Source organism: Pygoscelis adeliae, unplaced genomic scaffold (assembly GCF_000699105.1).
Source record: "Pygoscelis adeliae isolate BGI_AS28 unplaced genomic scaffold, ASM69910v1 Scaffold425, whole genome shotgun sequence".
NCBI lineage: Eukaryota > Metazoa > Chordata > Aves > Sphenisciformes > Spheniscidae > Pygoscelis > Pygoscelis adeliae.
This window is the reverse complement of record NW_008824775.1, coordinates 630,857-646,134: the sequence shown is the minus strand read 5'-3', so window position 1 is coordinate 646,134 and position 15,278 is coordinate 630,857. Positions and strand designations below refer to the sequence as shown.

General features: G+C 42.0%; 1 protein-coding gene across 1 annotated transcript in view; it reads left to right on the top strand.

Annotated features, from left to right (window-relative positions):
* EIF5B (eukaryotic translation initiation factor 5B) overlaps positions 1 to 14,231 on the top strand; it is a 23,409-nt gene extending 9,178 nt beyond the window's left edge. The window contains 15 exon segments of the mRNA XM_009323837.1: positions 1 to 17; positions 667 to 774; positions 923 to 1,033; positions 1,908 to 1,975; positions 3,192 to 3,333; positions 4,783 to 4,914; positions 5,558 to 5,740; positions 5,870 to 6,031; positions 8,532 to 8,663; positions 9,981 to 10,112; positions 10,227 to 10,303; positions 10,425 to 10,589; positions 11,581 to 11,719; positions 12,333 to 12,494; positions 13,445 to 14,231. The exon segment at positions 1 to 17 is cut by the window's left edge and continues 15 nt beyond it. Of these exon segments, the coding sequence (XP_009322112.1) occupies positions 1 to 17; positions 667 to 774; positions 923 to 1,033; positions 1,908 to 1,975; positions 3,192 to 3,333; positions 4,783 to 4,914; positions 5,558 to 5,740; positions 5,870 to 6,031; positions 8,532 to 8,663; positions 9,981 to 10,112; positions 10,227 to 10,303; positions 10,425 to 10,589; positions 11,581 to 11,719; positions 12,333 to 12,494; positions 13,445 to 13,552 (1,838 nt within the window). The 3' untranslated portion in view covers positions 13,553 to 14,231.
* The last annotated feature ends 1,047 nt before the right edge of the window (positions 14,232 to 15,278 follow it).

Here is a 15,278-nt window from a genome sequence, read left to right as displayed (position 1 = left end):
CTAAACGGAGAATTGAGGTATTTGAGATACAGCTTTATTTGAACAGCTGGACTCTTGTGTTGTATAAGAAACAACTTAATCTTCAGTTCATTGAAGGGCCTTTTAACCATATTTGTTAAAATGATGCCCGTGTCATGACTAATATTTAGGCAGGTCCAGAAATTGGGTTAATGAAGAAAAAAAGACCTGGTTTTGCCTGAAGCTGAAGTACTGGGTTTTAGACAACTTGATCACAAAGAATGTGCACTTTAGTGTCGTTCCCCTCCACCTCTCCCCGTCCTGGAGAAGGAGGCTTTTATCCTTTACAAGTAGATATTTCAGAGTTTTAAAAGATGTATTTATAAACTGTTCGACACTTTTGTGGCTGCTTATGTCCTCGGTTTCCTTACCTGAGACGCTTCTTCAGAATGCATCATCAGCAAAGCTATGTATTAGTGGATATAATAACTTAGCCTACTAGACTGTAACCAACAACTAAAAACAAACAAAAAAACCCTTAACTGTTAGTTGTAAATTTTTGATTTGCCAAAAGAGGGATGGCAGACCTTGAATTGCCTTGAAAACTTAAGTCCCACAGTTAACTCTGTTTCATGTATGTAACCAAGTCAAGAGGTGAGCTGTGGTTTTTGGTTTATACTTACCAATTTTTATCTGTCTTTTACATAGAAGCGACGAGCTGAAAACAGCAAAAATATGAACACTGAAAAGCTCAGAGCACCAGTTATCTGTGTCCTGGGGCATGTAGACACAGGCAAGACCAAAATTTTAGATAAGGTAAGATGTGGAATGTGAAGGCACTGCCTGTGCATCTTGTTTATGCATGTGGCTTTTTTGGTTGAAAATAGAAAGAATTAAAGTGTACTCAAAGAGATGACTTTAGTCTCTTACATGTAAGTATTTCTGGTCTTTTTTTTGCCTTTAGCTCCGCCATACTCACGTACAGGACAGTGAAGCTGGTGGTATCACTCAGCAGATTGGTGCGACTAATGTTCCCCTTGAAGCTATTAATGAGCAAACTAAGATGGTGAAAAATGTAAGTTGTAGCACTTCAAAGACTGTTTTTTAAAAATTATGAAATGTAAACTAGTTAAGGCCTTGTGAGATTTCCTGACATGGGCAGATGTATTTTCCTCCCATCTCTAATATTGGGGTTGATTGTTTTTCAATTCCTATCCTGTCGTGTTCCCCCCCCTTGCCCCCTGCAAAGGGGAGGCTGTCTCATTTTTCATTTTAGTTGATACATTTGGTTTCAGTGAATGTATTGCCACTTCAGAAAAATACACAAATACTGCTTATTCTGTTCTGGACAGTACACATGTACATAGACTGCTTATTTGTTAATGTTTTGATTGTAAACTGAGACTTTCGAAACTTACTGAGTATATTTTCTGTTAAAAAACTTACCTTTTTACTTCGTGTGCTGAAATTGGGCCAATTCCTGGGTGATGAACTTTATTGTGTTACAGAAATAGTAACTGGTCTGTATTGCTTGTTTTGGATACTATATCCTATTTTGCTTGCAGCAGCAGCTGACTGAAAAACCTTGGTAGTGATGGCTTTTTCCAAGATTTTACTCAATTTATTAAAAATGTGAAGTCAGTGGAGAGGAGGAGATGTTTGACAAGGATGACAAATCTCACTGCCTGAACTGTTTTTTCTTCTGTAGGCTGCCTTGTCTTACAAATTTTAGCTGAGCTTATGGCCACTTGATACTTAAGGGAATGTGCTGCATCATATTTTTTTTATATTGAAATGAGCTTTGATATGGTTTATGGAGGGTGCTGGCCTTTCTTAAAATATGTATCTGGATTTTTGAAATGAAGGCTGTCAGCAATGCTGCCAGCTCTTAGGTGTTTTTTTTCTTCTTGTGTAATCTTTACAAGATGGCTAATATTTTGAAATGTCAGTTTGACAGAGAGAACATAAAAATTCCAGGCATGCTGATAATCGACACTCCAGGACATGAGTCTTTCAGGTAATGTTTTCTCACAATATAGTACTCCTAGCAGTGATGGCTAAAGCATCTAGATATATTTTTAACAAAGTGCTAGGCCTTTGCCTAATCCATTGTGCTTCTTCTCACTTAAAAAAAACCAAACCAAAACACACAACAAAACCAAAACTCAACCTAAAGTAGAGGAATAAGTGGATTTGCTTAGTTTGCAAGTGCTTTTTATATCTGGTTAATTGGTGGCCTCTTACATCTGATTACTTTTCTGTCTTCATGCCAGTTGAGCCATGAATATCTGAAAAAGCATGTAAGTAACTTTTTTCTTAATAGTTAGTGTAAGAGGAAAAATGGAAGCAGGAAGCTAGCTGGAGAAGAAAAGGTGAGGATTTCAGGTGACCTAAGTACTCTGCTATGAAAAACTAAAACTTTTGTCCTAGCCCTCCAGTTCATAGTGTCCCAGTTAAGGTAACTGAGTTCATAGGACTGGAAGTTACCAATTGCACGAGTCAGCTGAGTCTTAGCAGAGATCGTATGCTGTCTGGGAACACCAGTGGCACGCAGGCAAGCCGCTAAATCAACTTTCAAGTTTAAAATGTGATATTTTTAAAATGTGAACTGTACTCACTGAGGTGGTGCTCAGGTGAAATCTCCAAATAGAAGGATTAAGACTTTGATGTGACATTCTTAAACATAAACCTCTGCAAGCATTGAAGTGCCGTGTCTTAGGGCACTTGGTAATGTTCTGATCAGTTCCTTGGTATCATACCACTTACAGCTCTTCATTGCAGTTCCTTGGTATCATACCACTTACAGCTCTTCAGTGTCCAGCCAGGTTTTGTTCGGCACCAAAGATGTCTGATAATCTTAGTGTTTATGTAGTGTTGTATAATAAACTGTCTCGTTCAGATTTTGCACTCCTGTATTTCACTGTAACTGTCTCAGTTCTCACTCAGAAAAAATCAGAACATATCTTAACTTGTAAAAATATATAATAGTAGGAAAACTCTTGGGAGAATAATAATTTCTTATTTTTGCTTACACATACTTAATATATTCTGTTAAATGGAATTTACATAGTGTGATTTGAATTTTTTTGACATAGTTTACTTTTTTGAGGGAAAAATAACTACTTGATAAGCTTTAGCATTTTGTTGGTCAATGTAAGTTTGACATTGTATTTAGTGTTTTTATTAAAGTTCTGTTGCTACATGACTGATTCCCCCCCCTTTTAATGTCACAGCAATCTAAGAAATAGAGGAAGCTCGCTTTGTGATATTGCTATACTTGTAGTTGACATCATGCATGGTTTGGAGCCACAGACAATTGAATCAATAAATCTGTTGAAATCGAAGAAATGCCCCTTTATAGTAGCTCTCAACAAGGTAAGATAGCTTTTTAATCGAATAGTGTGTTATTCTACTCTAATAGCGTATTTGGCATCTGACAGTTTTCTGTCTTCTTCCATGAACTTGAATTGTTTGTGTAAAGCCTGAAGCAGTGGTTCTTAGATCCTCTCTGTTGCACTTTTCACGTCCTTGATACCCCAGTGGCTTTACAGGAGCTTTGCAGAACAATCTATCGGTTCTTCTCAGAGTCCTTACTGATAAATTTCTTTACCTTATGTAACTTCCTTACATGGTTCCCAACTGAAGTTGTACTTCAGCTGTGGTTTTTTTTTTCTTGCACCTACTTACATAGATTTGTGTGCATTCTCTGATAAAATTGAAAGACAAGCTTCATATTGAAAAGTCTGATTTTATTTTAGCTACTGATACTTGTTAGTTTGACTTGAAGACAAGCTGGCTTTTAAGCTCATGGAACAATAATGTTGATCACTGGTGGGAAGTATTTCAGGCTCTGCAATATTCGATGGTAAAGCCAATTATTTTCAGCCTTGTTTTTAGAAATCCTGTGCATGAGAAATTACACTGGCTGTTTGTGATGACTTACATGAATTATAATAAGGAAATTACTCGTGTCCCATGACTTCGGATGCTCTCTGACATGCTGACAGAGAACTTACAGAAGGGTATTCGTGTGCAGTGTAAAAATTGCAGTATACTCAAAAAATGAAATGAGTGTTAAGACTGAAGTTTGTTGGAACTGAGGAGGCCATTATCTCATTGCTGAAAACAGCTGCTTTTTTAAAAAAAACCTATTGGATGGAGAGGTGTTAAGGCCCACAGTGAGCCTGAGATTAAATAGCCAAAAGTTCTTGCACTTCAGGTTATAATCCATTTTCTAAAGATGTAGTTTTGATTTGTACAGCAAATGTAATAGCTTCTTGGACTGAGTCCATCCTGCTTTGAAAATGTACTTAGGGAAGTATTTCTGAAGTATGCGGTTGCGTCTTTTGAACACCCCCCCCCCCCGGATCCCCCTCTCTTCTGTAGCAACATGGGAAAGGGTCCAAATTCACCAGTAAGTTTTAAAAGTTCTTTGTAAAACTAGTACAGTCTCTTCTCAGGGAAAAAAAAAACCCAACTTTTTTTTGTGTATGTGAAGCTATGTATGGGTCTTTCTTCTGAATGTTTTACCTTAAACTTGATGTAATTAATGTATATAAACTTTTCCCATATGAACCTAGATTATTATAGCTTGAATCTTTAAAACCTGAAGTAGTATTGCTATGATGAAATACTGTCTGACATTGGGTAAATACATAAACAGAGATAAATATAGCAGCTAAAGCAAATAAACAGATTTGATACTGGAGCAAGTAGGTGGCTAGCTATGTTGGCTGGTAAAGTATTTCTCACAGATGATGTGGCATAAGCATAAAGATGCCCTTTAGTAAGCTGCATAAGATGACGTATTACTGTATTTTCAAGATTGATAGGTTATATGACTGGAAAAAAAGTCCAGATACAGATGTAGCTGTCACCTTAAAGAAGCAGAAAAAGAATACAAAAGATGAATTTGAAGAACGTGCAAAAGCTATCAACAGCTGCTTTGCGAAACAGGTAGGCTGGAATATTCAAGGTTCTTCAGTTAACAAAAGTGAGAGTGAAGATGGTAGGTGGGTGGTGTGGTTTGGGGTGGTGTTTTTTTTTTTCCTTTCCACAAAACAACTTGGAATGTCAAGAAAACTGTTGCATCTCTTCTGACACCTTGGTGTTTACATCTCATAAACCAAACTTTATTGTTGCTAAATTAACCTCTCTTAACTGCTCCATCCTTAGAGTGCTAGTTTGGAGAAAAGTAGCAGCTAATTGCTGTGCCTGGTCAATGGAGTCATGAATAGCAGATTAAGTTTTCTGTCCCTATTCTTTCTCTCTTTGGGAATCACCTGAGAGAATCCCATCTGTCTCTGGTTCCCTTGGAAGCTGGCAGGCATGAATCGCATCAGTTCTGGGAACTTCTGTTGGCGACATACAATGCTGTCTAGAAGCTAGATGTGGTAATTAGCTTTGTAGAGTTATCCCGTACTGCTTCCAAGTGTGGGTTGAGGCTTCATGTTCCATGGCATACTGTCAGTAACAATGTTTGTTTAAAAATTGGGATTTAAAAAATGCAATAGTAGTTGACTGGAGTTGAATGTTACTGTTAATACTGATGTGTGCGTATATATGTTTTTCCCTGTATAACTATTAATCCTGATTCCAGGGCTTGAACGCTGCCTTGTTTTATGAGAATAAGGATCCCCGCACTTTTGTTTCTCTTGTACCTACCTCTGCTCACACAGGGGATGGCATGGGAAGTCTGATAGCTCTTCTCGTTGAGCTAACGCAAACTATGCTGACCAAGAGACTGGCTGAGTGTCAGGAGCTGAGAGCTCAAGTCATGGAGGTAATTCAGCAGCTGTTCTTTGAAATTCATCTAGAAATTTCTCCCTTCCCTGACCCCTTCGTCCCGGTTAAAAAAAAGGTTTGTTTGAAGTGCTTAAATAGGGAGTAACTTTTTTCCTCTTTCATTCAGGTTAAAGCACTGCCAGGCATGGGCACTACCATAGATGTTATTTTGATTAACGGACGCCTGAAAGAAGGAGACACCATTATTGTTCCTGGGGTAGAAGGTCCTATAGTAACTCAGATTAGAGGTCTTCTGCTACCTCCTCCTATGAAGGAGCTACGAGTTAAGGTATGGAAACTGGTTAGTGTATTGATGCTTAGAGAAGATTCAGAACCAGAAAAAAAAAAAACCATCAAGTTTTATAAAAAATGAGAACGTAGTGGAGTGCCGTTATATTAGCAGTATCTAAGGGTGACTTAAAGGGGAAGACAGCGCACATCTAGTGTTTTTGTGAATGTACTTGTGTATAGCTATTGGTGTGTCTGTTATAACGGTGGCAAAGAAAATGATCAAGGAGTTGCTTTGCAGTGGGGATTAAGATGTGTATGCTTTAATAAGGGATTCAAGCATGTGGCTACGTGTGAGAGGGAGATACCCGTCTTAAATGGACAGTGGAGTGTGCTAGTACAGCGACTTCTGAGTTAACGGTTATATTATTAGTAGTACAGTGGCTTCTGAGTTAACGGTTATATTATTAGTAAAAGTGTTTTTTCGGTAACAAAAATCATGTACACTTAGATTTGAGAAAAGTGAACAAGTGAGTTTCTAGGAGTAATTGGTGAGCGGCGATGACCAGGACCTCTGCAGGATCTGCAGCCTTCTGTCATTTTCAAGAGTTGTTTTGCTGCCCTAGCCTTAATAGGCTGGGGAGAGACACTGAATTTGAGATCCTGCCTGTATTGCTTTCCATGAAAGGAGGAGGAGAGCCACAGAAACTAAAGGCTATAAGTACATTAATACATACATTAATATTAATACATACAATTCAAAGATGATGAAAAGAGCTGCTCTGATTTTTCCTGTTTAAAAGGGAAGGAATAAGCGTCTGCATAGATTTTGCTTGAGGCAGAGAAAACCAGAGATAACCTAGGTGAATGTAAGAGGACAGGCCTTAAAGGTTTGGTTTAGAGGTGGAAAACTAGTATCGGAGTCCTAATCTAAGGCCATAACAACTGTGGTGCGCTCCATTTCACTGAGGAACTGTGTCCCTGCAAGCCACTGTAGTCCTTAGTGTTTAATCTAGTTCCTTCCTGCAAACTTGTAAAGTAGTAATAATAATTGCCGGGGCCTGGGTTGGCGTTGGCATTCTCTTTCGGCCACGGTGATTCTCTGTTGTGAGGCCATTGTGGCCTCAGAGGTGCTGAAGGATGCAGCATTGACGTTGAGGTAGAATCTGAGCGAGGGCTTCTTGGCCTGCTTTAAACAGGAAGACAAGAGCCGCTCTTTCCGCTTGTGCGTATGGCAGTCTGATACGCTTGTGGGGTAGGACAGTTACCTCGGAGAATCTAAGTCAGGCTTCCCGCTCTGGAGCACAGCTTTACGGTAATAACTTGGTAACTGCTAGCGAGTGGCAAAAGGAAGATTGACGTTTATGCTTAGGTTGTGTTCTCTGATTTGCTGGAAGCTGTTGAATATATTCTGGTGCTGTGAGGAAGGAATTGAAAGCATTTCCATCTATTTGCTGCCCTTTATTTAAAGCAGAAGATAAACTGGTGTGTGAAACTCTTACGAGACTGAAGTTTTTTTGCAACGTTACAGATCACAGGTTCCCATCAACACCATCTTCAGATGAGTTTCTGCGCTTTGGTGGGAGATGGGAGTATAGGGTAGCAGCACCAAGATGAAGAACACCGGATTTGGGAACCTTTAGCTGGGGAAGTGGTTCTAGGGGAGCTGTGGGGGTTTTTTTTGTTTGTTTGGGTTTTTTTGAAGCAGGCAGTGAGGATACATTGCAATTCAGCCTGTCCATGGGGAACTGTCATCCTTGGGTCATAAGACCCAAATTTTGGGGTGGAGGGCTAAAGAACAGAGGCTTGCAGGAGCAAAGTGCTTACTGAGGAAGGAAGCTGCCTTGCAGTTTCAAGAAAAGGATGGGACATCTCCTAAACAAAAGAAATGAAGAAACAAACCAGAAAATCCCTCCAACGTTGATTTAAAAGTCTTCAGAAATAACTGCTTCTGTGATGCCTTAGAGCCATGCCCTGAGTGGGGAGAGATCCCTGAGGTTCCCCTGGGTGGGGAGGAGCACCTGGGAAATCGAGCATGGAACTACGTACATGAGAAGGCTGGACTGGGAGGCCTCCAGTGGGAGAGTGAGGCAGCTCTTCCTGCCCAGAGCCTTGGGCTGTATCAGCTGAGCTTTAGTGCTTTAGTTGAGCTGTGAGCATCTCCCCCTTACTTCCCCATGGGGCTGAATTTGTGTGGGTTTGGTTTGGTTTGTTTTTAGTGAGCAGCTGCCTATTGCTGCTTGCTCTTCTCTTGTATATATTCCTTTTTGGCTGTTGCCTTTGTTTTTAGACGATTCCCCCTGCCCTGCCTGCCTCAGCGGGGGGTGGGGTGGATGGGGGTTGGGAAGGTATCTGACGGGAGAGGAGCAGGCAGACTGAAGCATGCATGCCAGGAACGTGAAGTAGAGAAAATCACTGATGAAGGATGGGAGCTGCTGGACTTCACTGTCATGCTATCTGCTGTGCTTGCTGGCGGCAAGTTCTTCAGCTGCTCAGCACTACTTTGTGTTGCTGTGTAGCATCTACATGAACGCTTTGCTATTGTGTATTCTCCTTTTCAGAACCAGTACGAAAAGCACAAAGAGGTCGTTGCTGCTCAAGGGGTGAAGATTCTTGGGAAAGATTTGGAAAAAACACTGGCCGGTTTGCCATTGCTCGTAGCTTATAAAGAGGATGAGGTCCCAGTCCTCAAGGTGAGATGGCTACTGTTGAAATAAGACACTTAAACTGAGGGCAACTGAGTTCTCTGGTGATGAAGCTCATTCAAAATGTTGAGAGCTCAGTGTGCAAGTAACGTGCTTTTTTGGGTTGCGTTTTAAAAACTGTTACAATAACATGCTGTAGCCTTGTGTCCCTGTGAAGCATTAGTGTGGTGATGTGTTTAATGTCTTTACGTGTAGCTTTTCCCTGATATTTTGCTGGGGTGTCTCTGCTGGTAGAATAAGGTTTGAAAACAAGTATCGTAGCGTAGTTTGACTATATGTTAATTACTGGTTTGGTATTTGTAGTAATTTATGCATATACTTGAATTAAATTATATTAGGCAAATATCCGCTAGTAGCGTTCTTCAAACTATCATAATTGCAAAGCTGATTTAAAACTTCTGTAGTAAATTTCTTTTGTGACTTACACTTCAAAAATGACAGAGGAAAGAACGTACCTATCTTAAAACCAAAATTGAGATGAGATGCTCCTGCTCTCCGAAGTCAGGAAGTTAGTTTAAAAAGGAAACTCGCATGTTGATAGCTTACTTTTAACCATAGTTTTACTGTAGCCTTCTGTCTACTTATCTTTGCCTCTAAAGGAAGGTTAATCTTTCGGGTCCTCCAAATACAGACCTTGTTTCTGGGTTCATACAAGTATGTATGTGAAGTGTACTAGTAGTAGATACGTGAGGGCTTAAAGTAGATGGCAACACCCATTCATCTGGCAGAGGCAAAGACTGAGTGGTGGCTTTAAAAGGCATGGGCTCTTAAAAAATGGTGGTTTTAACTTCTCTGAAAGCAGCAAAATGGCCTTGCTGCTCTTGTATCCCCGGTTTCGTACCTAGGCCTAAAGAGCGTTCAGAATCCTTTCCAGCTCACGCTTTTAGGAGTGTCTGCTTTTATTGTCGGTCCTCAGTTGGCAACCAGAGATACTGCCGCGCACTCTGGGGTGTGTGTGCACTCAGTCTTGCCGGCAGAAACGTACAGCGCTGGGGAGAGCAACGCGTAGTCTGCAGCGAGATGTTACTAACTCCCAAGACGGGCATCTGCGTTGTGTTTATATGGTCACCTTGCAAAATCCTCAAGTCTAGCTCAGTTCAGACTTGTCTAATGCCAGGAAGAAGCAGCAGCAGCGTATCACAGGGCTGGGTACGACCTATGCTGCAAGTCCGTAAGCTGGTACCTATCAGTACGGCTGTCACATACTTCCAGCAGCTCATGAACAGAAAGACTTTGTACCCTGAGGCATAAATAGCAATAGAACTAAAACTTCCTTTTCTCTCCTTTTTTTTTTTTGTTCTAAAGGATGAACTAATACATGAACTGAAGCAAACACTGAATGCAATCAAATTGGAAGAGAAAGGTGTCTATGTCCAGGCTTCTACTTTAGGCTCTTTAGAAGCATTACTTGAATTTCTTAAAACGTCAGAAGTGCCAGTAAGTACTTCTGTGCTGTATCTGATGTGGCTGTTCCTACGTTTGAGTTGGTAACTCTTTCCTTTCGACTCAGAAAGGTTAGCGACTGATTTATGTGGCTTTCTTCTTCAACAGTATTCAGGAATTAATATAGGTCCTGTCCATAAAAAAGACGTTATGAAGGCATCGGTTATGTTGGAGCATGACCCCCAGTAAGTACCTCCTTTGCTTTACTATGCTGATAAATGCGCGGTGGTGTTTCGGGAAGGTCCCCTCCTTAGCTCTGGTTCTACGGTCTGTCTAGTAAACGGTTTGCCTTATTTTTACTTGCAGATATGCAGTCATTCTAGCATTTGACGTGAGGATTGAACGTGATGCACAGGAGATGGCCGATAGTTTAGGAGTTCGAATTTTTAGTGCTGAAATAATTTATCACTTATTTGATGCCTTCACAAAATATAGACAAGACTACAAAAAACAGAAACAAGAGGAATTCAAGTAAGTAAGAGCAATCCTATTCTGGATGCTTGCCAAATAACAGTGTCTCGATTATTTTCTTGTAAATGAAATCGCATTTAACTTCTTGTTTCCATATTGTTACTTAGGATGTAGTTCTGACGGGAAGGAAGGGAGAGGAGGAAGAGGATAGTGACAATAAATTGATAGTTTTTGAGAATTCAGTACTCCAGTTGAATCGTTTACATCTGGGATTAGGCTTAGTTGGGTGAGAGCTGTGAAGCAGTTGTCAGATTTGGCTAAAACTGTCACGTAATACGGAGTGTTCTTACTAAGGTTTGCTTTGTATGCTTGGCCTCTGTTCCTAGTTTGTGACAGATGGGTTAGTCTTGCAGAGTTCAGAAAGCAAAACTAAAGGGATTTGGATTCTATTGCTTCATATTTATACAATTCCAGTGTACAGGGCTTAATTCTGACTGCAGTAACATGAATATGCAATCATTTAAGAACTTATAGGGACCCAGAATTAATTTTTGGAATCTGTGTCATTGGCTGATCCTCAGTAAAGTAAAGATGGACAACTAAATGAAAATTTATTTAATTTCATATTGATCCCAATTTGAGTTTGTATACCTCAGCGTTTAAACTTACTTGTTCATTTTACAAACAAAAATCTTGAATTTTTGGAGTCCCTGTGATGGGTTGAGGCAATATTTCTATTCCTATGCTCTTCTTTACTATAATTATACTGTAAAATTACTATTCCTTTGGTCTTGGTCTTAGCTGACAGCCCAAGGCAGTCAAAATTAAAATCCATGCCAGCCATGCTTGATTACTGTTCCCTGTAGTTCTCGAAGATCGAGTGCTGACTAGCATTGGCGGGATTGGAAAGGAGTGTTTTCCTGCTTGTTTTCTCCCCACGTGGCACTCCTAGAATGAACGCCCAAGAAGCGTGGGAGAAGGCAGAACTGTTACCGCCGTGGACGCTGTTCCAGTATCTATTTCAAAATGCCTTTTCTTTGTCATCTTCCAGGCATATAGCAGTATTTCCTTGCAAGATGAAAATACTCCCTCAGTTTATTTTCAACTCCCGTGACCCAATAGTGATGGGTGTAGTTGTGGAGGCCGGCCAGGTGAAGCAGGGGACTCCCATGTGTGTACCTAGCAAAAACGTAAGTAAGCGCCGCTTCCCAGTGGACGTTTGATCTACCTGGTCGTTCCTGGGACGATGCACCGGGAAGCGTTTGCATGCCTTTCCCCAGCGTACAGAGTTCCGGTAGGAGAGGAGATTGAGACTTGCCGATCACGTCTCTTTCCCGGTGATCTTGCTGTTCTCTGCCGGAACAGAGCCGAGTCCTGTGGCGGGGCACAGCCCTCCTCCCTGCCACAGGGCCCTGCCGGGAAGCGTGGCTAGAGGGTATTTGTCAGTCAACCGCCCCTACCTCCCCCGCTGCGATTTCTGTATTGTGAGATAAAGTAACAAGCAACACTGCCATTCCTGGTAGCTGGTAAGGGGGGGAAGTCAACTCCTGGCGTCTTGAGGGCTAACAAATTGATATCCCAGATGGATATGGGGGTGGAACTATGGATGGTTTGACATCGCTGCCCTTTTCAGTGCAATGTGCTTACAGCGCAGCATGTATCGCTTTGCCAGTTCTGAGGTGGCTGCTCCGATAGCGCAGTACTTCATACGAGCAAGTCTGTATATATAAACAGGACTTTAGAGAAGAGTGTGTGCACAGAGCTTTTGGGGATGTGTATTACAGCTTCTTCATTGTATTACAGTTTGTTGAAATCGGAATAGTTACAAGTATTGAAATAAACCATAAGCCAGTGGAGGTTGCAAAAAAAGGCCAAGAAGTATGTGTTAAAATAGAACCTATTCCTGGTGAATCACCTAAAATGTACGGACGACACTTTGAAGCAACAGATATCCTCGTCAGTAAGGTAAAAGCAATCTGCATTTTTGGAGAGGGCTTATGACGTAGCGGTAGCTTGTGTGAAGCGGAAATGTTGCACGAAGCCTGAAAACCATACACTAGAAGCCTTCCGTCAGAGACTGGCAGACATGCGAGATGGTTCGCGTGTGGCGTTGCTCAGCCAAGTTGCTCTGTAGCCTTGTTTTGAGACTTGTGGTAGTGCCCCCCTCAAGAGGACCGAAGGAACGATGTCCTGCAGCTCAAAATACCTTGCAGCGTACTGCACCCGAGAGGGTAAAATGCTAAATGAGCTATTTGCATACCGTTGTATGTAGCTGGTGCTCAGAGCAGCTGAGCAGTCCCCCGTGGCACTGCAGCGTGACTGCGTTTCCCTGGTTTGGAGATCGTGCAATACATAGCAATACTTCAGTTGCTCCGATTCCGGAACACTGGGCTTGGAGGAGGAGACGATCCCTTGCTCAGTTTTCTGCCGTGGGAGGCAAGGCCACAGCCCTCCGCATCCCTGCCTGCTTTAGTTACCGTGTCGTAAGACACCCCCTGCCACACACACGCTGGGGGCACGTACCCACAGACTGGGGGGTGAGTAGCCATAGGGGCTTCTCGGATGGAGATGCAGGGCCTGTGACAGGGACTGGGAGGTGGTGCTGGTGCTGTGGGCACTGGGGGAAGCGGGAGATCCTCTCCGGTCACAGGTTCTCGCCTCGCCGCACGAGGTGTGAGAAGGTCCGTGCTTCTGCAGCCTCTGAAGACCAGGTAAGGGGTGCGAGGAGAAAAGAAGGGAAGGAACGGGACAGGTCACGCAGCAGATCAGTAGCAAAACTGGGATTAGAAGGAGCGTTCCTGCTGCGCAGACGGATGCCCTTTCTTCAGGTTAATGGCTTCCCATGCGCTAAAAGCTGCCTTTGCTAGCGTGTGTGCGCGTGTGTGTTTCTGATGGGCTTGCCTTGTGTGTTACAGATCAGTCGTCAGTCCATCGATGCTCTGAAGGACTGGTTCAGGGATGAAATGCAGAAGTCTGACTGGCAGCTTATAGTAGAGCTGAAGAAAGTGTTTGAAATCATCTAGGTAACTTTTTACAGCAAAGGGGAGGCAGGAATAAACGTGCTATTCCTGTTCTAAAAGTTACCAACAAAGTCATATATTGAAGACAGTGTTGGATATATGTTTGGGAGGAAAATATGTGGATAAAATGTTTTCCATGAGAAACCAAGAAATTTACACTGGTTTGACAGTGGTCAATTTACATGTTCCCATGGTTCCAATGTGCCTGTTCACCTCTCCTACTGCCCTTCCTAATACTGGCTGCTGTTTTAAAGTTTGCCCTTCCTTCTCTTACACCTTCCTTCCATCCTTTGTCCCTCCCTCCCTTCAAAATAAAATAAATTGAAATTTTTATTACAGAACTAAAGCTCTTTCACTTTTATACTGATGAGATCAGTACTGCAGTATTTGATTAACCAAGCTTCTGCAGACTTTGTGATTCTTGGGACATTTTTGATGTAAGAAGTACTTCTTTATTTATGCATACCTCTTCCCTTGGCTCTCTTCTCCAACATTCTTCTGCTTCGTGCCTATAGACATTTTTTTAAATAGAATATTAGGCAATTGGGTATTTCTGTATTTGCTTTGTGTGAAACAATGATGTAAAGCATAGTTGGCCGCCTTTTACTGCTTGTACAGTTCATGAAAGTCGACCTGTAATCATTATAACGCAGAGCTGCAAATAAAGGAGATGGACATAGTAGCCCATTTGTTTTACAGTTTGCTTCAATAAACGCAGTTTCACTTCATGGGCTGTGACAGCCGTGGAGGTGCCAGACGGAGGCTTGCCCCCCTCTGCCTGGCAGAGTCACGGAGGCGCGTTCCAGCAAGGGTGTTTCTTCAAAGCTGTTTCTTCCTCTGGCTTCGCTTCCCCTTGCGGAGCGTGCGCGTTGTGGTGATCGCGGTGGCTCACGTCTCTAACCATGTTCCTGACGCGCTGGAGTTGCAGGCCAGGTGTTTAGCAAGTCACAGTTCCCAGAGGGGCTCTGCTGGGAGGAGTTTAGATGTGGCTTCTCTTCTCCAGCTGCTGCTCAGAGTCGTGGTAAGCGCCTGCAAAATGATTCTCTGCGAGTGAGCGGTGACTTTGGGTGCTGCATCAGAGCTGTTGAGTCATCCGACACCACGGGACTGAACCAGTTCAAAAGGCGTTTGGTTAACGTTGTGACGGCCAGGAGTCAGTCTGTAATCCCAGCGTTTTCCCACCCTTCCTTCCCCCATGGATGAGAGCTTGACGTATCTCTCATCAGGTAGTCTCCTGGTAACTACCGGCTCATGGTGAGAGGAGCTAAAGAAATACTTTTCAAAAGCACAAGCTGAAATGAAGTCGATAATGGTCTTTCATGTAGCTGAGATCTTTAGCATTTGAAATACTTACAAGAATTTACCTTGCAATTTGCAGTTTGATCGGATTTCTTCTGTCACTTAGATTACTTCTTTTGTTAGAAAAATCTGAATTTTATAATTGGGATTGTGCGGACTCCATTACAAAGGAAGACTTAACTTACCTCCTTTGGCAATGGAATTTAAATTACCAGATTTTTTTTGGTTTGTTAGACTTTAAACTTGCTACTGAAAAGGCCCTTTTCAGTATGGGTGGTGCGTGGTGCAAGTTCACATCACCGGGCGTGTCAGTGGTTTGGAATAGAACGATCACGGTGAGGAGACTGCATTTAATTGTTATGATTTTCTTTTGCAAACTATGCAATCATGAAAACTACACTAATAAAAAGTTCTTAACTTAAGAACCCAG